Genomic DNA, 25,934 nt, shown 5'->3' with positions numbered 1-25,934 from the left:
GTTTACATCTGCAATGTCATGATTTATTTATGGAATAAGTTAAATCATTATATGCTTATAATTTCAACAGTAGCCCCATCTAATCATTTTAATTAGTCTGATCCAGCGCCCATACTCCATGGAGCCCCATAAGTATCCTGTGTGTGTCACGTTGTTCCGCATTGCTTTCGTATGTTTTTGCTTGTGTTTGAACCGTATGGCCTCCTTTTCTTAATCTGTTCTTGGTTCCATAGGTGATGTAACGATGTTAAGTTTAACCGTTTATTATGGTTCCATTGATAACAGTACTACCAATCTGTGAACTACGCTGACGTTGACAAGGGGGTCGGCTCGAATAATCCAATAAACTTCACCCTCGGGATCGTACTATCCTCTATTGGATTTTGTCACTTTAGACCGGAAAATAGCAGAGACCATCACCTGGTCAGATGCATGTTTTTCACATTCGACAACTGCATGTTTTTGCGCTATATATACGGCCCAAAGGCGGAGAGATCGATCAAGCACAGGCTCAGTTAGCTCTCACCATGATCAAGCAACCAAGCGTTAGCCTCGCCCCAAACACCAGCTGCCAGCCGCAGCATGCGCTGGCCCGTGCTGCAGCTGGATCGGCTCGGTCTCGCCGTATTAGCTGCCTGCACCTCGCCGTGCTGCACGTCGGGCGCCACCATGCACGGGCTCTCTGTTCCCATGAATCAGCTTTCTCCGGCGCCAATAACAATACCAACCACGACGTCAAATTAAGGTCCATGCATCTTTGCTGCTCAACATTTTGGGTGCCATTTTGCTTGGCTAGCTGTTGTAATTGAGTGCCAAATTAAGTTGATGTTCGTTTTCTTTAACTTTTAACTTTGTGTTTTGGATGAAATTCAGGCCGCGCAAGTTCTTCGAGATGGAGATGAGCGTCCGCGACTGCGAGCTTGACCAGTATGGCGTTGTCAACAACGTTGTCTACGGTAGTTACGTCGAACGAGGTTTGCTGTAATTACAATATTTGCATGTAGCAGTGTTACTATCCTCGAAGGAATTAACTAAGGAGGTGTTTGGGACATAGGAACTCTCACAAAAACATAAGTTTCTCTTATAGGGATTAAATTTTTTTGTGAGTCCCTCCTTCCTAAACACCACCTAATTAATATCACCTATTAATCACATATTTGCATGTAGCACGAGAGGAGTTGGCTGAATTTCTCGGAGTAAGCGCAAGCACGGCAGCGTGCACAGGCAACGCGATGGCAGTCTCGGAGCAGAACTTCAAGTACTTCACCCCTCTGAAGGTATACATATACACACAAGAAAATATAAGCACATTTGTAAATTTGCCACTGATTTTTATCAGTTTTGTAAGGATGCCACTTGAAGTACAATTCTAATGATATTTTTGTAAACTTTTAGTGACAGACTTGCAATAATAATTCAAACTAGTGACAAATACCTCTAGCTAAAAATTTTGAGGTTTATGATAAGACTAGGTTCAAACTTTAAAATTACAATAATCAATTTTATGTTAGAAGTTATAGTAAAATTTATGATACGACAATGTTATTTTTCAAAGTAAATCTATATGTATCATTTCTATTTTTTAAGCTAATCATATTTGAGAAATTATTGGTTGGTGGAATTTTAAAAGTTTAACTGAATCAGTTTTGAACGTTTAATACCTTTGAACGGAGAAAATAGTAATTTAGCTCATTAAAGGCTGGAAACTAATTAAGCAACATTATTTCCAGCGCGGGGACAACTTTGTTGTAAAGGTGACAATACAGATCAAGGGTGTACGTATATACGCTGATCAATTCATCGAGACGTTGCCTGATCGCAAGGTAATTAATTAGAGCATTCCCAGTGCTTCATGTAGGATGTCTATAGCATTAATTGTGTACTACCACGTACTCCCTCTATAAAAAAAAATCGTTTTAGACAGAAACACGGTCTCCAAAACATAACTACTTCTTATTTCTATAAAAATATTTATTAAAAAGTAATATATATGTATACTTTTATAAAAGTATTTTCAAGACAAATCTATTCATATATTTTTTATATTTTTAAACTTAACAACTTGAGAGTTATTTATGATTCATATTCCCAAGATTTGATTTAAACATTATTCTAAACGAAAGTATTTACGAGTACAGAGGGAGTATAAGCAAAATGCTGACTTGTCACCTGAGGTCACGTGTAAATGCTATAACTCGGACAGAAAGTCCAAAATAGTTTGATCCAACCAAAAATACACTGCGGCATATGTTAATATAATATAGAGTAAATTTCACAAAACTACATGTATTTTGCACAATCTATCATAAAACTACAGATTTAAAAGCTTATTTCATAAAACTACATATTTAGTGTCTTCGTTTATCATAAAACTACAGGTACTTTGTATAATCTATCACAAAACTATAGATTTAAGAACTTGTTCCACAAAAATATAGATTTAGTGTATTCCTTTATCACAATGCTACACATTTAGTTTCTTCATTTATCACAAAATTACAAAACTATATGTTTTAGAATGGAGACACTAAATCTGTAGTTTTGTGATAAATGAAGATATTAAACCTGTAGTTTTGTTAAACAAGTTCTAAAATCTGTAGTTTTGTGATAGATTGTGCAAAGTATCTGTAGTTTTATGAAATTTACTCTATAATATATATATATATATATATATATATATATATATATATATATATATGCTCGTCACATGCTCCTACGAAAATATTATGGTGCTTATACAAATATTTATTTTTTTCATTTAAAAACACCTAAATATGAACTAATTATAGAGATCAGGTCTAAATAGACAGTCAATACTCTATCTCTTCTCTGGACACTTCTACATCATGACTATCTATAGGAGTAGTCTTGGGGGTAGTGAATGCATGCTGTGCATATGCTAAGTGCTAGCTGCACTGCTGCACGTTTTCTTAGCGAGAAGAGAAGAAATGGTTCAGTTTTTTTTTTTCGTGTGCATTACATTTTCAGTACATTACATGTCTAACCTGCATAATCGCATATATCTGCATATGCACGCGAGCTGTTTGTCACGACGTTTAATTCCCGTCTCTTGATGCATGCAACGCAATATAACGGCAGCTCGTTTTGGAAGCGAAGGCCACCATCGTCTGCCTCGACGGAGAATACCGTCCAACTCGCGTGTTCCCGGAACTGTCCTCCAAGGTGCTGGACTTCTTCTCGCACAGGGAAGCTAGCGATTAATGATTTCGGTCACAAGACTCGTCGAAGTAACAAGCTATGATGTAGTATCGGTTTATGGGTGCATGATGCATGAGGCAGAAGAGATCTCAAGTTTTACCTGTTATTCACCATATAATGTACGTGTGTTTTACCGTGCCTCCAATATCAAATTTCAAGTTAATTAAATTCTGTATGGTTGTGGATGTTACTATACTATATATGTGCCTCATTGCAACATTTGATAAAAAATATCCAAACTTATCTTCATTGTACTTTTGCGCCACAGGGAGCACTAAAAGTGTTTTATACGAACACTGGGCCTACGAAATGAAAACAGTCAGAAACTGTTGAAAAACCACTCTCTCACCTTCATTACCTTTTCTCCGAAATAAAATCGGGAACGGTACATCCGAAAAAGATAACGATATCGGTACTATTAGTTTAGTGAAAATAAAACTACCAGAACAGAAGTATATCGATATCAGGTGGAAACCAAAAATTCACATCGAAAACAACGCATTATATCATCGCGTACAATTTAAGTATTTAACTATCGCATATCTACGGATAACCTATGTCGGACCTCATCAGTAGACATATTCTCGTGATTTTGGCCTAATCCCACCTCTAAGTCTTCAGCCCATTTAGCCCATGTAATAACCTTCTCCAAATGAGACCCTGGCACAAGAACGTAGGTCGGCAGGTAGCGCCGAAGCGACGGAAGGGTCCAAGACGAAGATATCCGGAATTGATCTGATGCGTTGTGCTAGCAAAAATTGATTGATCTTGCTGTCTTATTGATGCTTGGTTGGGATTTCACGGGAATAACCCACAGCAGCCGGCATTGGTGGATGATTGGCTAGAGAAGAACTTCCGGAATTTCACCGGTAGTTTTTCGGAAATTACCGGCCGGACAAAAAACGGATTCCGAAGAAACGACTGGAAAAACCCCTCTTCTGTTTTATTACCATTTCTGGAAAACATTACCGTTTCAGTTACTGAAAATTTCCGTTAGTGAATGAATTGATCGGTAAAAACTGAAAACGGCTACACGATCTGAAATTTTCATACTACCATTTTCATCCCTGGCCAATTGGCCGGTCATGCGTTGTAGTTTGCACAAACAGATCTAGTCAGTACCAGAGGTTTGCCAATTGTGACACAGAGAAATTATGAGTCTTTTTTATATCAATTCGTTCTAGTACACAAGATTACTAGAGTAGTGAAGGCAACATTCCCTTTTCAGGCTTCACTTGCTTTCATGTTCATAGTACTACTCCGCTTTTACATATATAAATGTATAAATATTTTGTGGTATTTCTTTTTGATTCATAGTAATTAGAGAAGTTCTATGGTACTTGAGAAAGTATCCTGAGGTATCTAAATTTTACATTAAAATTTTTGTTATCTTTGAGGTACTAAATACTTAGAGATATCAAATTTTATACTAGAAAATGTAGTATCTTTAGATATATTTCAAGGAAGGCAAAATTACCCTAGTAATTAATATCACGATTTTCTAATCGTTCTAGTTTTGAGTATATGCCTTGTAAACTTCCTGCGACACATCAACCCGAGCTGAGCTTTCCCTGGTATCCCTCTGCTCTCTATAGATATCAACCACCTCAGGTAAAGTCTACAACTTGTCAGATCATTTTTGTACTTCCCAAAAATTTCAGTCATACGGAGTATAATTCAACAATTTGACTGTGTGTATATCAGTTGTAGATATGGACAATGGATTTCTATCTATTATTGAAAAATATATAATGCAGCAGATGGATTAGTGAGGGCAAAGAACAACCTCACCATGCACCCATTTGTCACGTTTTTTCTGCTTTGCTTTCATATGTTTTATTTTGTGTTTGAACAGATGGTGATGTTAAGTTTAACTGTGAATTATATGGTCCCATCGTCCATCAACGATATTCTGTGAACTACGTTGACGTTGACAAGGGTGCATTGAGGGCCCGTTTAGTTCCTAAATTTTTTTCCCAAAAATATCACATCGAATCTTTAGACATATGCATGAAGCATTAAATATAAATAAAAAGAAAAACTATTTGCACAGTTACGGGGAAATCGCGAGATGAATCTTTTAAGCCTAATTAGTCCGTGATTAGTCATAAGTGCTACAGTAACCCACATGTGCTAATGACGGCTTAATTAGTCTCAAAAGATTCGTCTCGCGGTTTCCAGGCGAGTTCTGAAATTAGTTTTTTCATTCGTGTCCGAAAACCCCTTCCGACATCCGGTCAAACGTCCGATGTGACATCTAAAAATTTCCTTTTTCCCAACTAAACACACCCTGAATCCAAGGCCTCGATACTACCTCTCGACAATTTCATCTAAAAATATAATAGTCCCTCTCGACAATTTCATCTAAAAATATAATAGTCTAAAATCGAATGAGGCGTCGATTTTAGGTTATTATATTTTAAAACAGATGGAGTAATTTAAATTAGGAAAAAAAAAGCAAGTTCTGAACTTCGATGCAAAGGGCAAGGACGACGTACCGTGACGCCCACAATGTCACGTTGTTCTGCGTTCTTTTCATATGGTTTTGCGTGTGGTTGAAATGTGGGTCTGTCAGTCTGTGGCCTTCTCTTCTTTTTATTTTTTATCTGATCCTCGTTTCATACCTGATGTAAGTTTAATCGTTTATCTATTATGCTTCTGTCCATGATACATTGATACTACCTTCATTTTTTAATAGATGACGCCATTAATCTTTTATTACATTGATACTACCTTTATTTTTTAATAGATGACGTCATTAATCTTTTATTACACGTTTATCCATTCGTTTATTAAAAAATATATAATTATAATTTATTCTGTTATAAGTTGTTTTATCACTTAAAGTATATTTTATATATTTGTGTAAAATTTTTGAATAGGACGGATGACCAAATATGTTTTTAAAAGTCAATGGTGTTCTCAATTAAAAAATAGAGTAAGTACTAATATGTGAGCAACGTTGACGTTGGCAAGGGTGAGGGTTGACTGGTTGACCAATCGGACTGGCGTCTGTGCCGACGAATCCAGTAGCTTTCACTCTCGGGATCGTTCTCTGCTCTCGGATTTTGGCAACCAGGAGAACAGCAGACTATACTATCACCAGGCTTGGTCAGACCACGTGCAACAACTGAATGTTTCGCCTCTACTGTATAATAGACGGTTCAAAGCTAGGAGACCGTCCATCACTGCATTCACCAAGTCACCATGCAGCAACCAAGTGTTGGCATCGTCGTCCCAAACGCCTGCAGCCACCCGCGAAATGATGCCGTGCCCCGTGCAGGATCATCGCGCTCTCGCCGCAGTAGCCTGCACCTCGCCGGCCGCCACTCGCACCGCTGCCATGCACGGGCTCTCTGCGCTGCCCCGGACCTCCATTCCCGCGAAGCTATCGTCTCTGCCAAAGACAACACCAACCAGGATGCCAAATTGAGGTTCAATATTAATTTCTTTAGTGTCTGAAATGCTGGATGCAAGAGAGGAGCCCGATATCGTGATATATCTATATACTACTTTAGAAAATACTAATAATTATGGTATAGGTGACTCTACCACCAGTCTATCATCATTATTTTTTCTCGTTTTACAAATTAGTGTATGATATTTTTATAAAATGTCAAAATCCCTTATATTATAAGACGGATGGAGTAATATTTATGATATAAGTGACTCTACCACCAGTCCATCATCATTATTTTTTCTCGTTTTACAAATTAGTGTATGATATTTTCTGGTGAATAAAAAAATTATATAATATACTAATATATTTTTTAATCAAATGAATAATATATATTTATATAAGTGTGAGCATTTTATCCATAGCAAAGCACCAATATTCTGCTAGTTAAGAAGAAATATGAGCGTGCTCTGAAGTCGAGCAGGTCCATTTTGTTTTGTTGTTGATTGTTAGTTACACCTCTGTAACGAAATCCTGTAATTGGCCCTGAATTAAGTTGATGCGCGCTTTTTTTACTTGTATTTTGGATGAAATTCAGGGCGCGCAAGTTCTTCGAGTTGGAGATGAGCGTCAGCGATTGCGACATCGACCCTTACGGCGTTGTCAACAACGCTGTCTATGCTAATTACGTCGAACGAGGTTTAATCAGTTGCTGCACCCTATATATAGTATATAAAGTTACTACCCTTGACTGAATTAACTATGACTATTAATCACGTGGAGTATGTGCGTCCAGCACGAGAGGAACTGGCTGCAATTCTTGGAGTGAGCGCAAGAACGGTAGCATGCACAGGCAAAGCGTTGGCAATCTCTGAGCAGAATCTCAACTACCTCGCCCCTTTGAAGGTACTCCCTCCGTACTCTCCTAAAATAAAAAGAAATAAAAAGAAAGTCGTTTAGAACAATGCTTAAATCAAACTTTAAAAATATAAATCATAAATAATTTTCAAGTTGTTGAGTTTGAAAATATAAAATATATGAATAGATTTGTCTTGAAAAATACTTTCATAAAAGTATACATATATCACTTTTCAATAAATTTTTTTATAAAAATAAGAAGTCAAAATTGTGTTTTGGAGATCATGTCGCTGCCCAAAACGACTTCATTTACGAGTACGGAGGGAGTATATATACTTCTTATAAAATACTATATCCGTCCTAAAATATAAGAACCTAATACCGAATAGATATTTCCTATGCAATATATCTGGATAGAAAATCTGTCTATACTCTAGATATATTTTACTAAGAAACATTCCATCCGATACTAGATTGCTATATTTTAGGAGTTGGGACGAAGAAAGTATAAAGGAGCACTGATGGTGATTTTGCCATCACCTTCACTGCCAACTCCTAGCTACTCCCTAAAGTTTCTCTGTAAGACCAGTTTAGTCACTAACCTTTTAAATGGTCTAAAGAAATCCTTTAACTTTATCATAAGATCTAGAATAGTCTTTGGTCCACCAAAATCGTCATATGGATATACCATGACATCATTCATGCAAAATCTATGATGAATTTTCCAATTTACCCTTACGTATATCATAGAAAATAAATGTAATGGTGAATTAGACATAACCATAGGAAAAAAAATACTTTTTACTTTTTTTTCACCCTTTTGACCTATATTTTTGCTCTTAAATATACCATATATTTTTTTAACATTTTCCTTTTTTTATTTTTTTATGATATATGTAAGGTTAAATTGGACAAATCATATAGATTTTGCACAGGAGGATGGCATGGCATGTCCACGTGGCGATTTTGGTGGGACCAAGGACTATATAAGCCCACCTGATAAATTTAAAGGATTTGTTTGGACAATATGAAAGATTAAAGACTAAAATGACCCAGGAGTAAAACTTTAGAGAGCATAGTAGCTATCCTCCCTTTTTTTAATATGAAGATAGAGAGCTCACATATCAATTACTCTCATCAATTCTCTACTTTTTAAAAAAGAATAAATGATTAATCTGAGACTAAAAAAGACACATATGATTAACAAATATGCGTAACAATTAAGAGATGATAATAGCCTAAAATTCCGTTGCAATGCATGGGCGATAGGCCAGTATATACATATGAATAAAAGAGAGATTTGTGTACTCCATCTGGTTAAAAACCCTTAAGGTTTTTTACAGTAAAAAAACCTTTAAAATACTTAAGGTTTATGATAAGATTAGATTAAATTTTTATGTTATAGTAAGTTATAAAATCTAATAAATTTACGATACGACAATAGTAGTATTTTTCAATAAAAAAAATCTATGCATATCACTTATTATATTTAATTTAAGTATTTGAGAAAATATTAATTGGTGGATTTTTTTAAAAGTTTGATCGAACCTAGTTCTAAATGTCAAATATCTTTGAATGGAGAAAATAGTATCTTATCTCATTAAAGGCTGTGAACTAATTAACCAATATTTTTTTACGATTACGCAGCAGACACACGTATACACATTACTACACACGCAATATCACACTCACACCCTTACGAATGTGTTCCTTTAACATACATTAGAGCAAGTTTAATAGTATAGCCTGCTACTGGCTCCAAATCATTTATAGCCAATGTAATAGTCAATTCATACAATAGTTGTTTACTATACTATTAATACATGGTCTCACCTGTCATATACACATTACGTCTTGTAGTCTGTACTGCAGCTGGCTACAGATCTATAGCCCGCTGCTCTTCTCTCTCTTCCTTTATCTCTTTAAAATATAAATATGTTTATAGCTGGCTTATAGCCTGCTATTGTACCTGCTCTAACACGTTATAAGAGACGAAAATCAAACGATACATTCCTAATCGCACTAATTAACTAACGTTATTTTCAGCGTGGGGCCAAGTTTGTTGTAAAGGTGACACTACATATCAAGGGTGTACGGATATACGCTAAGCAATTCATCGAGACCCTGCCTGATCGCAAGGTAATTAGAGAATCCCAGTCTTCTGCTTTACTCTCTTCATAAAAAAAACTTCTAAACTTTAAATTTTATTCTTCAAAATATTAATTTCTACCTTCTTACCTACTCTCAGCATATAAAACGATAAGTTTTATCCCTTAAATGCTCTTTGTTTACCTATAACCATTACTTTTTTTCTAATAATGAAGGATGTTTTGGTAGGAATGGGAATTTTATGGGACGGAGGGAGTATGTAGATAGAATCAAGTCTCTAGCATTAATTACTATACCATGTCAGCAAAATGTTGACTTGTCACCAATAGGTCCATACACGTATACATGTACTCTTCATTATCTAAGTTAACTTTATTTTTCATCATCTTAATTGTCCTAAAATATTTTAATCTTTCAAGCAATCATTTCATTGAAATTCATAAGACTAGGAGAACAAATACACTAAAATTTGTTAAAGTTGGAGACAATAGCAATGAGGTTTATTAAAGTGGGAGGTATTATATGATATGTGTGAAATGGGTTGAAAAATAAGATTATTTTTGGTCGAAGGTAATAAGAGCTAATTCGGACGTACTTGAAGTCCAGAATAGTTTGATCTAGGAAAAAGAGGCATATGCTAATAATGTCGTTGTCACGAACTCATACGTACTACCTTAATTTATTTTGACTTTTTTTTTCTAAATTAAACTTCTTTGTTTAACCAAGTTTATAAAAATATAATAATATTTTCAACACAAAATAAAAGACTATCAACATATGTTTAATGTTAGATGTAGTGATACAAATTTAGTTTTATAAGTGTTGTTATATTTTTCTGTAAATATATTAGATTTTTAAGAAGTTTGAGTTATAAAAATAATCAAAGTATCTTATAATATGAAGAGAAGTAAATATTACAATGCTTATACAAATATTTATTACTATTTTTTTATTTTAAGAATTACCTAAAGAAAAACAAATAATAGAGATCAGGTTTAAATAAACACAACAATACTATCTCTTCTCTCTGGACAGTGCGTTATGACTATTTATGGGAGTACTCTTGTCATAGGCTACTTCCTCCGTTACAGAAAAAAGAAAAAAAAAATTCAAGGGATAAATCTTGGCTGAGGGAATAAGTGCTAGCTGCAGTGCTGCACGTTTTCTTAGCGAGAAAAGAAGCCGCTCAGTTTCTTTTTTTCATTTTCAGTACACGCATGTCTAACATACATATGCACGCACACCGTTTATCACGTTTAATTCGATGCAGCTCGTTTTGGAATCGACGGCCATCATCGTCTGCCTCAACGGAGAATACCGTCCAACTCGCGTGTTCCCGGAGCTGTCCTCCAAGTTGCTTGACTTCTTCTCGCCCCAGGAAAGCTGTAGCGATTAATGATTTTCCAAAGCTCCAAGCTATGATGTACTCCCTCCGTTTCGAAATGTTTGACACCGTTGACTTTTTAGCACATATTTGACCGTTCGTTTTATTTAAAAACTTTTGTGAGATATGTAAAATTACATGCCTACATAAAAATATATTTAACAATAAATCAAATGATAGGAAAAGAATTAATAATTACTTAAATTTTTTAAATAAGACGAACGGTCAAACATGTGATAAAAAGTCAACTGCGTCAAACATTTCGAAACGGAGGGAGTAGTAATTCTGTTCTATTATAGTGATGTTTATGCATGAATGATTCATGTTCATAGTAGTACTATTCCACTTTTAGCATGACATGATGTACACGTGACAGCTACAGGATATGTAAATTAATCTCACGGTTTTCAGAAATCATTCGAGTTTTGAACTATCCTGAATGTGAATTATACTGTAATTTCCTGCGATACATCAACCGAGAAGGAGCCTAGCTTTCCCATGTCATCCCGCTCTATCATCCACCTTAGGTGAAGTCTACAGCTTTTTAGATAAATTTTCAAACTTACAAAAAAAATTCGGTCATACAATGCAGCAAACGGAATAGTGAGGGCAAAGAACAACATCGACGTGCAGTCCAATTTTTCTTGGACCTGGCTTAGTTCAGCTCTATATGTGACGAGAAAAGTAAATGAATCAAAATATAAGGATGTTACAAGATTGAACAATAGACAGAGCAGTGGCGTAGACTTACAAAGCAGGGGACCGTTCTGTGAAACTCTATCAAAAATACCCACTCAAAACTCAAAGGAAACAGATCAGGATGACAGCACAAATGCTGCAGTCCATCAGGAGAGCGCCCAGGGATTTCTGTAGCAGCAATCCGATCTCCAGCATTTGCCCTAAGCTATCAGCAGAACCAAGGTTGCTGCCAGCTGATCTTCCCCTGACGTTTGGGTCCTTGTTCTCCATCAACAAAGTGAAGACAATGGTTACGTTCGTTATAATAAGAAACAGAAGTGGTCTTGTTCCAACTAATACTCTTGTGATAGTACCACCAATGTCCAGGCCCCAGTTTGAAAGAACCGCCAGAAAGGCAACAGCGACAGAGGCTAAAAAACGGTTATACTCTGTAGCTGATATAGCCTGTGTAATCTCATGCGGTGTGAAATTCAAGTGCTCCTTCAGAGTTTCAACAGACCAAGCTGCATTTTCTGCTTGGTTAGACTGGTTTGGAGGAACAGATTTGGGTCTCGTTTCCATCTCCTTCCTAGTCACAGTTGCTGTTCTATCATGATTAATCCTCTTGCCAAGTGTTTCCTCACCATGCCTCTGCATGGGCGTTTCATTTACTGGCTGAATTTCAGGAACTGTGCTGCTTGTCTTGAATTCTCGAAGTAGGTCACCATCATGAATTTCCTGACGGGCTTTGGCAGACAGTTGACTTTCAGGTACTACATCACTAGGTTGTGATTTGTGCAGCCGAGTTATATTGCTGAATTTATCACCACTAATGCCACCCTCACTTGCATTCCTTTCAGATATTTGAGGGGTGGCTGCGTCAACAGAATTAAGTGGTGAATCTGCAAAACAGAAACTAATTATCATAAAACATGATGTTTAAGAAGCCAAAAGTTTTAGCTTTTATGTTTCGACTACACCCATAGGAATCATCTAAATTAAGAATGAGATATATAAAGAGAATTTAGGTCAATAAAATTATTAGTCTGTAAGTGCAATGATACTCCTGCAGACAGATTATAATAGATGCTCAAGGATAACTATGACCGACTTAGAGAGCATAAATGCATAATCTAATGAGTAAATTGATACTGAAAATGAGATGAAAAAAAAACAATGGTTAGTTAATGGAAGTATCAAGACTAAGAAGACTCTTGTCTGACAGCTGATAAATGATGCATGACAAGGGCAAATAGGTAGTTGTAGTGCTGTTATGGAGAGCTAATTATTAACACAGCTGAGGTAGCTGCTAAATTTTAGTTCATGAAAGAGTGAAGCCTTCTATATGTGCTCCCACATGAATATCTTTCTTGTCTAACTACTTGGAAATCTTCCGTTATCTAGAACACAAACAATACCTACTTCTGCAATGCAGTTTAATCAACTGCAATAGCAAACAGCGCAAAAGCAGCATCAAGGTCCAAGGACATCTCATGAGGCTAAATGTCCCGAATGATTCTTGTTTCTCCCATGTTAAAAAACCAAAATGCTGCAAAATAAAGGTAGGGGACTGTCTATGTTCCCTTCAACAGAGAATAATACTGCAAGACACGGTAAGAAACTTCTAGGCCCCATTTGGAACATAGGATCTTCATAAAGTCCCTGCAGGAACTATACTGCTTACCTCTGATATTGGTACACTCCAAACAATGCCTTAATTCTTCAAGTGTACATTGACCTTTTAGGTATAAATTTCAGATAAAAGTAGTTCCTCTTCAAATTTCCAGCAATGTATTAATGTACCTTTGTGTTCTATTGAGCAAGATAATTGCACCAAAATAACAAGTCGAAAGAACCAGATTACATACTATACACTAACACACCACCACCAAATTATGCATCCTGTGATATTCGTGAGATAAGATGATGCAGAACAGATGCATTCCGTTTGATCAATAAGAGAACATACGTAAAAAAAGAACAATAAGAGAAGAACATCCCTTGCAATTTGTCAACACGCTAAATAGCAACTTTCGTTTTTTGCATCATCACAACACCGAACGAACTGTGTAATATGGTCAGTTTTCTAAACGGCATATGAGATTCCAAATCTAATAGTGAATTGCAGATCTGTTTAACACATCTGCAGCAATCCTAACAGAGAGTCTCGCCCAGGCCAAGTAATCGACGCATGCATATAGTTCTCTAGAACAAAACGGAACAATAATCATCACAACTAACGAGATTAAATCTGGACGCGAAAGCAACATACTCCGTATTACAGATTTCGCAACAGCCATAAGAACAAACGATTTGCTCTCCTTTTTTTTTCTTTTTTTTTTACCTGGGAGCGGATCGGAGGGGAGGGTCTGCGCCTGGCCGGTGATGAAGGCGAGGCGATCGGCTCCCCTCTCCACCAGACGCCGCCGCCGCGCGTTCGTGCCGCCCTCCATCGCCAGGCTACCCCCTCTGCGCGCCCACGCAGCTGCTACCTGCCGGAAGCGGGCCCCAGCGAAGGGGGAATGCGGGCGGAAAGAGGAGAGGGGAGAAGCGGCGGTGGCGCGGCTGGGACGGAGGGAGGCGACGTCGTCGGCGGCGTGGAGGAACGGCGGCGCGGCGGGGATCGAGATGGGCAGAGGGATGTGGAGGCGGCGCGGCGCGTCGCGGGGCGACCAGGGAAGATAGGCGTGTGTTGTCCGGTTGTCCCCACGATAATATCAGAGCTCCATCTCAACCGTTGGATGCAATAGGAGCGGTAACGGACGCTTCGGAGCTTTTTTTTTCTCTCGAAAGAACCCCTAGAAGAGTCTTTGTGTATACATAATACAACATTTATTTTGGTTGTACTCCCTCCTTTTCGAAATGTTAGACACCATTGACTTTTTAGCACATGTTTAACCGTTCGTCTTATTTAAAAATTTTTGTGAAATATGTAAAATTATATGCCTACATAAAAATATATTTAAAAATGAATCAAATGATAGGAAAAGAATTAATAATTACTTAAATTTTTTGAATAAGATGAACGGTCAAAAATGTGCTAAAAAGTCAACGGCGTTAAACATTTTGAAATGGAGGGAGTATTATTATCACAGTTGTGATAATATCCTTCAGACGGACATTTTTTTCTAGAATGTAGTATTCATTTTGGTAATTAAAGCTACGACCAATTATGATAATGAAAGATTGCAGTTCTTACAACAACGAATTATCACTATATCCCCTTACCCGTAGGTATACCCATGCAAAATAACACCTACCGATCCAACACTAAAAGTCTAAGACCCAGTCGTGGGTGTAGGATTCATCCGTACCCCATACACATTTGGTTAGTAGAGACACGTTAAGTAACAATACCAATAATATATATAGGGAGGAGACTAAACGACGATGCAAGAGAGACTAGAGATGGAGCACGAGCACGACTCCTCGATCCTAATACCCTAGGACCTGAGTCATTGATGTTTGTCCAAACCCCCTAGTTGAGGTCACCTCGTGAGCATGGTGCATTATATCTAGTTGCTACTCGCTACCGTAGTATATGTGTTAAAAATAGGGCTACGAGCTGTAGCAAAGGTCTATAGGACGCTACAACAGGGGTTGTAGGGTGGGATGAATTTAATATAGGCTTGGTGGATGTTAAGTCTTAGGCCACCAATAGTTTTAGTATTGGTTTACCTGCAAAGTAATGTGTATGGATTTTACCCGTTAATAAATCCATGGGTAAAAAAAAAGTAGATCATATATGTTTTCTAATAGAGTAAAAATTCATTTGATCTTGATCATGGCTTGGTGGACGAGCCATGCGGATTGCTTGTGTGAGACAGGAGCGATCATGCACGTGGCTCCAGATAGCTATCGTATGTATGGTTGCGACTTATGGCCCATCTGGTTGGGTGGTTCGGTGAAAATTTTTGGTATAATTAATCAAAGTATTATTATTGCAAACTTGACAAATATATTTATTTGAAAAATTTTACATAAAACATGCTAACGGAAATTTTTTAAAAAAAATTACATATGTAAGTTCCTACAAATAACTTAGCCTTGGGAGCATGTTCAATGCATGCTGACCGAACGAGTTGTGCGTTTTTTTTTTTGTCACTGCTACAGTAGATAGTCGCAGCATTTCGCAACCAACAAATAGTGACTGCGTGAGCGCGCGTCGTCTCCTAGTTTTGGATATGCAGATCACGATAACCTAGCTAGAAAATTATATTTATAGTAGACGTAAATTAGATACGCATTTCAGCTCATATCGGAGATATATATCGGGGGGGTGGAGAGATTGGAGACATGGTAACACGCTTTTGCCATCCCAGGATGATACGGATCGTGCATTTTGCACAAGCAGTATCTTTGGGTTTACCCATCTAGCCATTGGCAGTAGAAACTACCAGCGTTTTCCCTTATCTGAAAAATCATGATCCTGCCTGCTTCTGTCGGTCGGTTTGTATTGTGCATTTGTGCGTAACCAGTAGTGAAGGCAAAAAGCATCTAGGTGCCTTCAGGCTTCGGTTGCTCCATCTCCATGCCTCTCTAGGTACGTAGTACACATGACACCAGTATATTTCACATTTTCACTCATGCTCCAGCCCCTTAAAATGATATGATGTACACATGACACCTACAGATCTAGTATAAACTAGCATCCCAACTTTACTTTGACATACTTCCTCCGTCTCATAATATAAGAGATTTTGATTTTTTTTGCTTGCACTGTTTGACCACTCGTCTTATTTAAAAAATTTTGAAATTATTATTTATTTTATTTGTAACTTACTTTATGTAAAGTACTTTAAGCACAACTTTTTCGTTTTTTATATTTGCACAAATTTTCTAAATGAGACGAGTGGTCAAACAGTACAAGCAAAAAGTTAAGATCCTTTATATTATAAGACGGAGGGAGTAAAACCTAAACTAGTACTACGAGCACTAAAACCACAACTTTACTTTCATCTGAAACCACTCCCTGAACACGCGCGCACACAAACACAAAAGATCAAAATCATTTGATTTCAGGAAGCATGCTCCATGCCGAATGCGCCTCAACATTCATGCAATGCATCGATCTAACCTGAGCTTGCCCTGCTCTGCAGTCACGCCATGAGCCCAAGATAGGGAGAGACCAATTGCTGTGCAGCCAAGGCTACATCCTGTATATAGGCATGTAGCTAGCTAGGCACATGCATCAGTTTGTCGCGTACTCCCTCCGTCCCAAAAAATGACAAACCCTAGTTTCCGTGCCCAACGTTTGACCGTCCGTCTTATTTGAAAAAATTATGAAAAAAATTAAAAAGACAAGTCACGCATAAAATATTAATCATGTTTTATCATCTAACAACAATGAAAATACAAATTATAAAAAAAATTCATATAAGACGGACAGTCAAAATTGGACACGAAAACTCAGGGTTTGCCTTTTTTAGGGACGGAGGGAGTACTATGCAATACACACAATGATGCCATGTACTACTACGCTGCAAGTAAACACACAGCTGAACAAAAGCTGCTCGGTTGCTCAGTGGTCACCACACACCAGGGGGGTCTCACAATTCGTCAGTACTGGAGTACATACAAGCAACAAGCTTGATATACTCCAGAACCCCAGTGGCTAACGGACAAGCAAGAACTCGCTCATTCAGGACAGAATATTTCCGTTTCCTTCTCCGTCCCCCTTCAATTCCAAACACTGTGATCAGAGGAGAGGAGGAGATGCTTCCTGCCTTTCCTGTGTTCGCTGCATGCATGCATTCCTGCAGTGCTAACTACTCTGTCTCTATTCTAATTCAGCAGCATCTTCCAATCGGGACCAACTGTACAGAATTTACGCGTAGTCAGTTACTAGTCACTACGACACCCTAACCGTTCTCACCACAATACATAACATTCATGAACACGCATTTGGGTTAATATCAGTTTTTATGGCCAGCTTTAACTGGAGATACTGTGAAATCTCTACAGGTTGTGCGAAGCAAATGTTTGCTGGTTTGGCTCTCTGCTCCTGCTCCTACCAGATTCGACGTGTGTACGTTGAGTATGATGTCTTTACAAGCCAAGTTTGCGTCTTTTCCAAGACCCACAAGATGCGCTAGCTTTTACAGAGCACGCATCTTTCGTCTTCGTCGTCATGAGCGTGAAAAATGCTAATATTCACAAAGCTTGGGTTGAATGCATGCATTGATGCATGAATGGGTACATTTTCCAGTGATCCGGCATGGTTTGGATGTACGGCTCGGTCGGCATTTTGGGGTCCTTTTCTCTGAACCTTTTCTCCACCTGCTACTCTGCTAGAGATGCCTGATCAAAGATAACAATACCTACGGCTAGTACACGCGCTCACCATACCAGCCACAGCCAGTAGCAGCTAGCTACCCTCTTCACCAATCTCAGCACTATCCATTCACATGAACGGCACCGTGCAACTGATTAACGCTCCGTTTGGGAAACTTAAAATTCAAAGATGGAGTTGATTGGTATCCGGCTTCTTAAAAAAAATCTTTAAAATAAACTACTCCCTTTGTTTCAAAATATAACAATTCTTAGTTCTTAGGATTTGTCCCAAAATATAACAACTTCTCCACCAATATTCTCTTCCCAACCAATCACAACTCTTCACCATTCACTTTTCCCACATACCCCCACTACTCATCCAATCACAACCCTTCATCATTCACTTCTATCTACTTTCTTAATAACCGTGCACAACTCTAAAACTTCTTATATTCTGAGACGGAAGGAGTAGATTTTTGAGTTCTTTTTTAGATCCTATAGCTATATAGTAGTCCTGTTTGAGGTAACTTTACATTGTGAGAAGCAGTTGTTAAAAATTTGGATTCTACAACTATAGATTCTTAGAATCTGAGTGAAAATCTAAACGGTTTCGAGAAGCTTCTGACAGTTGCGACTTCTAGAAGAATCTCAAGCTACTAGGAGCTCCCCCAAGTAGGGGAGGAGCTAGAAAATTTTGTAGCTATACCTGATCTATTTTCACCATGTGTGCACCCTCCTCAATACAAATTTAGACACCCACATTAGCTTAAATTTGATATAAATCAGAGTAAATTAAACAAGTGGCACTCCCCTCCATCTCACTCTAAATCCGCCCCTGAATATGTGTGAGAATCGAAACTATATGATACAATATATGATATTTGGGAGAAGCTAGTGCAGCTTTTCCGAATTCTACACAACTTCTTATAATTTGAACGAAAATCTGAACTGTTTCCCGATCGAGTCGACGTGCTCGTGGAATGTGGACCAGCGCTACCTGCGCGTGCCGTCCGCCCCAAACGGCGATCGATCGACCGATCGAGATCTGGGAGACTGACAGCGTAAAGCGTGACGAGGTACAATATATATGCCCCCCTTCACGGCTTGCTTGTTTGTAAACCGAGGCCACCAACAACCATGTGACCGACCCTCGCACCAACGTAACTGCTCGATGGATGGATGGATCAATCGATCGGCCTCCCGTTGTTCCATCACACGGAGGAACCCCCCATTAATGGCCACACATCACATTCGGTCATGAGATTTGCTGCTGCTGTCATTTATGGACCAAACCAATACCACTATATGAAACCATGCAAACAATACACATGCATGGACCGATCGATCATCTCCTGCAGGCTGCAGCTAAGCTAGAGATGTAATCATTGTCGATTTCCTTTGCTCTTAATAGTGGCAATTAATCAATTTTCCAGTATAAAATTTTAGCAGGTGTAGGGAATGTTTAGATCCAGAGGTGTAAAGTTTTGGCGTGTCATATTGGATATTATATAGGGTTTCGCATAGGGTATTCGGGCACTAATAAAAAAAACTAATTACATAATCCGTCAGTAAATTGCTAGACGAATTTATTAAGCCTAATTAATCCATCATTAGCAAATATTTACTATAGCACCATATTGTCAAATCATTGAGCAATTAGGCTTAAAAGATTCGTCTCGTAAATTAGTCGCAATTTGTGCAATTGTTTATTTTTTTTATCTATATTTAATACTTAATACAAGTGTTCAAACGTTCAATGTGATAGGGTATAAAATTTTTAGCAGGTATCTAAACAGACCCGTAGAACTGTACAATAAAAGGGTTGCTACTATTTGGACATGCTTTTGCAGGAGTACTGCGTACCAATGAGGCAATGACCAACACACACACACACAGGCCCGGCCCCCATGCGACTTGTGTGAGCAACTTTACAAAACGAACCGGAATCACGCGTGCATCCATGTATATGGAACCTGCTCGGCACCTACATTTCCTGGATGGACGGACGTACAAAAAAGGTTTGGTGCATGGTTGGTTTTCTAGCCGATCTAGATAGCTCTAAACCCAAACAATGCCTCACTTTCAATGTCACTATACTACTCGGTAGAAGGAAGAATTCCCGGCCGGTCTCCAGTGGGAATAGGACAAGCGAGTATAGCGTGCACCATGGTGTAAGCATATGATGCACACCTTCCACTCTCAAATCTCAGTGCACTCGGGTCAAGACATGAGGGGAAAGATACTGGTGCCATTTAATTGCACAAATGTTGTATTCCTTCCCTAACAAAAACAAATATAGCCATCAGCTATGGACGACCATACTACTGTGATGTGTACCGTAATGTGAAACACTAAGGAAGAGTATTATATCAAGCATTAGCTGCCATGGGTTTATTAGTAGTCAACGAGCCACATCTTTTCGCTTATATTATTATGTTTATTGATACTGCTTATTAGTAACCAACAATATCTATAAAATAAACTCTGACGAAGAAATTAAATCACAAAAATCAAATCTAAAATTGAGTTTTAAATTCAAAATTTGATTATACTGAATTGAGTACACTTGTTCTCGTATCATGGCCTCATGGGGTTGGGACACGACAAGCGGCTCGATGATGACGATGGCCTGGTGACCTCTGACACGGAACGGCATCCGTCCAATCACGATCCGACGGCCCCGCATCGCCGAGCCCCCCCACCACGCGCCGCATGCCCACCACCACCGGGGGTCCGTCCGTACGTGGCGAGACCGAGCCGTGTGCGTGGCTGCGTGCACACCCAGTTGGCCCGTGGGGCCCCACCTGTCATCCAGATCCGCCCGTGTGCACCAGCCATTTCGCCCGCGAGATCCGCCTCGGACTGCGCGCCCACCGGGGCTTCCTCCCGATACGGCAATGGCAAACAACACTAGTACGCGCACACTGACGCGATGCGCTTAATAATAACCTTATTAATGACGATTTTAATAATTCCTCCGGGTAATATTAACGGCCCCCCGGATTACCGGAGATAGATGAAATGACCAGACCACCCCCACGCCCAGCAATGACCCGGCTGCCGCAAGAGGGCCCCAGAAAAAGTGTGGTGGGTCCCACCGCCGCGCGCCACGTGTGCGCCACCGGTGGCCCGAGATTCTAACTACCCGCCTCCAAATAAGGAGGGCGAGACCTACAAAACCGAGTGCCGTTTCTCTCCCGATCGAAGAGAACGGCTGGCTACTGTTTCGTTGGTGTTCAGAGCTTCAGATGTGACACAGACACAGTGTGAGTTTACAAGAAAGAATACAGCTATTAAACACACCGTATTTGTACCTTAGCACACGGCTTAATACACTGGACATACATCCCTTGGGGCCCACTTGCAGTGAGAGGGGAGGGGGGGCGCAGTATGGACAGTGGCACTCACTGTAGGCGCCGCCGGGCGCATGCAGGTGGCGTGTGCGTGCAGTGGCAGCGGAAGCGGAAGCGGAAGCAGAAGCAAAAGGAAGAAAAGAGCAACACAAGAAAACAAAGGACCTCTTTGGATCCGGAGGCTATTAAATAGCTCTCTGAAATCTTGATATTTAAGAGTATTAAACGTAGATTATTGGTAAAACCCATTCTATAACCCCAAGGCTATTTTGTGAGACGAATCTAACGAGGTATATTAATCCATGATTTGCTATAGTGATGCTATAGTAATCAGTCACTAATCATAGATTAATATACATCATTAGATTCGTCTCGCAAAATAGCCTAGGGATAATGGAATCGGTTTTGTCGATAATCTACGTTTAATACTCCTAAATAACAAGATTTTGGAGGGCTATTTAATAGTTCGGAGGATCCAAACAAAGCCTTTGGCTTTTGTATGCAAAAGCTAAGCTAGTCTACTCCTACGTTGGTTGCTACTACTACTACTCCACTGCCACTCTTTTGTGCTTTTGTTTTTGTTGGCACAGGAGCACAGCCAGTACACTCGACTGGAGACTATGGGCAGATCAAGAATGCAACAGAAAGCAACAGTTCAGCATAAGAATTGGGATCAACAGATCAAGAACAGGGGCTAGTTCTTGTTGCACTGTCAGTTGCTCAAATCTACATCGATTCCATAGCTTAAACAGGCAAAAAAAAAACAAAGCAACAGCATGGTAGTAACATATTAATTAAACATTCTGAACACAAATCAATGGAATGGAATACTAAAAGGTACGACCAGAAGATTAACTAAGGGGCTAAAAAATATGTTCTTGTGTTTATCCTTCTCTTCTCTTTTTTTTTTCCCTCTTTTTGTTATTCTTTCTGTTTCTTCGATTTATGCCTCACCTCAGATCATCATCTCCGCCATTGCCAAGTCTGGTTTTCTTGCTTCAAGGACCTGGTGGATTGGAGGGGAAGTGGGGATCTGACACGGCGGAGAGCTCCACCTCATCCACGGGCGGCGCGAAGTTGAGATCGATCATGCCGAGAATTTTGGGCTGGGGCGGAGGAGCGCCGCCGCCGGGTGTCTGTGCATGGGCCGCGGCGGCGGCGGCGGAGCAGACGTGAGACTTCTTGTGGCCGCCCAGAGCTTGCCCGGAGGCGAACACGCGGTAGCAGTAGGGGCACTCGTGCGGCGGCGCCTTCCCGTCCATGTCTTCCTCGCCCGCGTCGTGCTCCGGCAATGGCGGCTGCGGATGCGGCTGAGGGGGAGGAGCGACGGGAGGCGCGCAGCAGCCGCCCCTGCCGCCGCGGACGTGGCTGGCGCGGTGGCCGCCGAGCGCCTGGTAGGACCGGAACACCTTCTTGCACGCGGGGCACTGGAACCGCGTCCGCTTCTCCGGCACCGGCGCCGGCGCCGGAGCGGGAGACGGCGGAGGGAGCGCGTAGCCGTCGTCGCTCCCGTCGTCCGAGTACTCGCCCCCGCCGCCACCGCGCTCGACGGACGGCCAGGTGTCGCGGGAGAGCATCATGAGGGCCAGCGCCACCTCCTCCTCCGGCGTTCCCGCGTACGACAACGAGCTCATGGGCTCGCCATCGCCGCCGCCGCCGCCGCCGCCGGCGCGTAAGCCCTTGGCTGCGGGCGTCGGGGTGGACTCGGCCTCGCTCTCGCGGTCGGAGAACGCGTACTCGGAGACGCGGAGGCTGCGCTTGGGATTCTCCCGGAGCGCGTAGATGGAAAGGGGCTTCTTGAATCCCACGTCCTCCTCTTCCTCCTCCTCCTCCTCCTCCTCATCGGCCGCGGTGAACGACGTCGACGCGGACGACGCCGATGAGATCTGCAGCTTCGCGGCTGCGGCCGCCGCCGCAGCCGCGGCTGCGTTGGCGGCCGCCACAGAGTGAGACCGCATGTGCCCCGCGAGGGCGCGTGGGCTAGCGAAGCGGCGGTAGCAGAGCTTGCATGCGTTCTTCGCCATGGCGAGAGCTCTCGCTCGGGAGCAGAGAGAGCTCGCCTCGGGGGGGGAGAGCTTTGCGGGAGCTAGAATGGCGAGATGGCGAGAGCAAGGGAGATAGCTGCGGAGGAAGTTACAAACGCACGCAGTGGATGGAATGGCCAAGCTTCTCTCTCTCCTATTTATTTCTTCTCTTCTTTTTTTTTCCTTTCCTTTTTACAGATTTTTTTTTGCTCCTCCTCGTCTCTTGGTTTGACAGTTTCCAATTTCTGGGTGCTTGTGGAGCTCCAGGCTAAAAAACATATCAAATCACAGATGTGCTGCTTGATAGTCTACGCCATTACAGCCTTAAACCGCATATGTGCAAATCGCTTTCTGTTTTTGTAGGATATAGATATGTAACATCTTTATTTATTTTTTTAAAACATGATAACAACTGGACGCTATTGATCTTCCTATTTATTTTTGGCAAATCACCAAAACGTCATGCATGATAGAAACGTCATATTGTCCATTCCTTGACGTTCATATTTACTAAGTTTCTACGCATTCATGCATGGACTCATCTAGTGACTAGACGATGTGGCTGATCATGAACTGGTCGAGCAAGAATTAATTTCGACATTATATTGTTACAAAAATGTATCCGACTTTGATGGCCTTCCAAAGAATTGTGGTGGTATTGCAACTTTTTTTTTTAACTTGTAATATGCTCCGGGAGATGTCAAAGTAAATGTCAAGTCTGTAGTGAATCGTGACACAATCAAGAATTGCCTAATGCACTTGCATGTATCGCTGGCGTTGCACCTGTGATCAAGGAAGCATTGAACTTTACTCCAAACTATCAATAAAAAAACCTTTAAAATATCATATTTGAGAAATTCAACATGCGAATTCGCTTGCCACAATACAGCTATGTACGTCAGTTTTCTTACTACCCAGTCCAAAAAAAAAAAAAACTTTTAGACATGATACGGAAACAATTTAATCGTAGCCAACTCCTGTGAATGTGTATTGGATTTAGATTTTCTAGTGAAAATATTATAAGCTTAAAACTTTTCATTTGTTGTTTCTTACTGGGTCAATGCACGAGCATTACTAACTTGCTCCTAGAAAACAAATCCAGCACAATTCCTTTACATATATGTGAACTTTTATTTACATAGTGAAAATTCTATATTAAAAGATTTTCATTTTATTGTTTCTTGCTGGCTCAAACAGGGACCATTGCAAACTTGCTACTCCCTTCGGTTTACTTTAGATAAGATCTTACCAAACTATTAAAACTTTGGCGAATAATAATTTCCCAAATACTTAGTTTGTAGTAAACCACAGCAATTGTACGTGTATATTTGTCTCGAAAGCAGTACCATAATGTGATAAACTTGATAGTTGATAAATTTATTTTAACATAGAAATGATGGATCATTTTTTTTCAAAAGATTATCATACGTCAGATATTTACGACTAGAGAATTACTTAGAATAAACAAACCCAAAAGGTCCATTAATTCCTCATCGTCCTTAAGACCCACCACACAAAATTCGTGCTCCATTAAAATCCACCCCAACTCACGTCATGCAATTGTTATTGTGCTTGGATTATACTCTGTTAGCTACCTAACGCCAATCCAACAATCAAAAGGAATTCACTCAAGAACACACGAATTTTTCCGCTAGATCGACCCGGATCGGCGCCGCCGCCGCCTTCGCCGCCAACTTCTTTCCTACTTGTTTCTCAGACAAGAACATTATTAGTACAGATAGGAGTCAATTCCCTCACGCTACCGATTTGGACAGCTGGAGCTGGTGCTCATTTGGCCCAGTCCGGTCCGATTACAAGAGAATTGGTCTTGCGCACACAAATGGGCCTTGCTAGACGAGTATGTACTTCCTCCCTTGCAACTTCAGTCTTCTATAGTAAATCTGGGACGCTGACAATCCCCTCCCCTTGAGATTGGCCTTGTCCCCAAGCCAATGCCCCAGGAAAACGTTGCTTCAGCTCAACTAAATCTTCCCAGGTCTCCTCACCAGCCACCGCATCAGACCACTGAACCAGCACTTGGGTCGAAGAAGAATTACCTTTTTTAACTTGGTGGGATTCCAGAATAGACACAGGAACTTGATGAAGAGATAGGGTAGGCAAGCGGGGTTGTATAGCATGCTTGAATCCAATAGCTGGCTTGAGCTGAGAGACATGGAACACAGGATGTATAGCACTGTGATCCGGAAGATTTAAGTGATAAGCAACCTTACCAACTCGATTCAGCACTTGGAATGGACCGAAGTACTTAAAGCATAGCTTGTGATTTGCCCTGCGTGCAACTGAAGATTGAATATAAGGCTGCAACTTCAGATATACCCAATCGCCAACTGCAAATTCCCTGAAATTTCTCTTTTTATCAGCATAGGACTTCATCTGTTGCTGAGCTCGGTTAAGGTGTTGTTGCAGCAACTGAGTCATCATTTTTCGTTCGGACAACCAGGTGTTGAGATCAGAAATCGAACAGGCATCCTCTCTGATGCCAAAATGCCCAGGTGGATATCCATACAACACCTCAAAAGGAGATTTAAGCAAGGCTGAATGGTATGAAGTATTGAACCAGAATTCAGCCAAGTACAACCACAAACTCCACTTAGATGGCATGGCATGAACAAAACTGC

The 25,934-nt window shown here is 40.2% G+C and overlaps 4 protein-coding genes across 7 annotated transcripts; 2 read left to right on the top strand and 2 right to left on the bottom strand.

Annotated features, from left to right (window-relative positions):
• The first annotated feature begins 502 nt into the window (after positions 1–502).
• On the top strand, positions 503–3,394 carry LOC107275817 (acyl-acyl carrier protein thioesterase TE3, chloroplastic). 4 transcript variants are annotated; one of them, XM_066307971.1, is made up of 5 exons: positions 503–745; positions 874–956; positions 1,168–1,277; positions 1,731–1,823; positions 3,100–3,394. In XM_066307971.1, exons 1-5 carry the CDS (start codon positions 528–530, stop codon positions 3,220–3,222), a joined length of 627 nt encoding a protein of 208 aa, XP_066164068.1. In that variant the 5' UTR covers positions 503–527; the 3' UTR covers positions 3,223–3,394. The 4 variants fall into 4 exon arrangements, with proteins under 4 accessions (XP_066164068.1, XP_066164069.1, XP_015624517.1 ...); XM_066307972.1 differs by having other exon boundaries at positions 874–974; positions 3,118–3,394; XM_015769031.3 differs by having other exon boundaries at positions 874–974.
• A 3,032-nt stretch (positions 3,395–6,426) lies between these two features.
• On the top strand, positions 6,427–11,127 carry LOC107275874 (acyl-acyl carrier protein thioesterase ATL4, chloroplastic). Its single transcript, XM_015769030.3, has 5 exons — positions 6,427–6,653; positions 7,215–7,315; positions 7,413–7,522; positions 9,521–9,613; positions 10,854–11,127. The coding sequence occupies exons 1-5, from the start codon at positions 6,427–6,429 to the stop codon at positions 10,977–10,979; spliced, it is 657 nt and encodes a 218-aa protein (XP_015624516.1). The 3' UTR covers positions 10,980–11,127.
• Positions 11,128–11,640: 513 nt separating this feature from the next.
• On the bottom strand, positions 11,641–14,334 carry LOC4330218 (uncharacterized). The gene is made up of 2 exons (XM_015768052.3): positions 13,990–14,334; positions 11,641–12,547 (listed from the first exon to the last, which is right to left on the bottom strand). Exons 1-2 carry the CDS (start codon positions 14,096–14,098, stop codon positions 11,769–11,771), a joined length of 888 nt encoding a protein of 295 aa, XP_015623538.1. The 5' UTR covers positions 14,099–14,334; the 3' UTR covers positions 11,641–11,768.
• Positions 14,335–21,950: 7,616 nt separating this feature from the next.
• LOC4330217 (zinc finger protein ZAT1) lies at positions 21,951–23,598 on the bottom strand. Its single transcript, XM_015769398.3, has one exon. It carries the CDS (start codon positions 23,293–23,295, stop codon positions 22,270–22,272), a length of 1,026 nt encoding a protein of 341 aa, XP_015624884.1. The 5' UTR covers positions 23,296–23,598; the 3' UTR covers positions 21,951–22,269.
• Positions 23,599–25,934: the final 2,336 nt, after the last annotated feature.

Source organism: Oryza sativa, chromosome 2 (genome assembly GCF_034140825.1).
Source record: "Oryza sativa Japonica Group chromosome 2, ASM3414082v1".
Classification (NCBI taxonomy): Eukaryota; Viridiplantae; Streptophyta; class Magnoliopsida; order Poales; family Poaceae; genus Oryza; species Oryza sativa.
This window is presented reverse-complemented; position numbering and strand designations above follow the sequence as displayed.

What these genes read in the sequence shown, in the direction of transcription:
- LOC4330217 (XM_015769398.3), bottom strand. Translation starts at nt 23,295, where the DNA reads ATGGCGAAGAACGCATGCAAGCTCTGCTACCGCCGCTTCGCTAGCCCA.
- LOC4330218 (XM_015768052.3), bottom strand. Translation starts at nt 14,098, where the DNA reads ATGGAGGGCGGCACGAACGCGCGGCGGCGGCGTCTGGTGGAGAGGGGA. An exon ending in CCCCTCCGATCCGCTCCCAG is followed by an intron (nt 12,548 to 13,989) that starts GTAAAAAAAAAA and finishes TCTGTTTTGCAG; the next exon opens with ATTCACCACTTAATTCTGTT.
- LOC107275874 (XM_015769030.3), top strand. Translation starts at nt 6,427, where the DNA reads ATGCAGCAACCAAGTGTTGGCATCGTCGTCCCAAACGCCTGCAGCCAC. An exon ending in TGCTAATTACGTCGAACGAG is followed by an intron (nt 7,316 to 7,412) that starts GTTTAATCAGTT and finishes ATGTGCGTCCAG; the next exon opens with CACGAGAGGAACTGGCTGCA. An exon ending in AGACCCTGCCTGATCGCAAG is followed by an intron (nt 9,614 to 10,853) that starts GTAATTAGAGAA and finishes AATTCGATGCAG; the next exon opens with CTCGTTTTGGAATCGACGGC.
- LOC107275817 (XM_015769031.3), top strand. Translation starts at nt 528, where the DNA reads ATGATCAAGCAACCAAGCGTTAGCCTCGCCCCAAACACCAGCTGCCAG. An exon ending in AACCACGACGTCAAATTAAG is followed by an intron (nt 746 to 873) that starts GTCCATGCATCT and finishes GATGAAATTCAG; the next exon opens with GCCGCGCAAGTTCTTCGAGA. An exon ending in AGTACTTCACCCCTCTGAAG is followed by an intron (nt 1,278 to 1,730) that starts GTATACATATAC and finishes CATTATTTCCAG; the next exon opens with CGCGGGGACAACTTTGTTGT.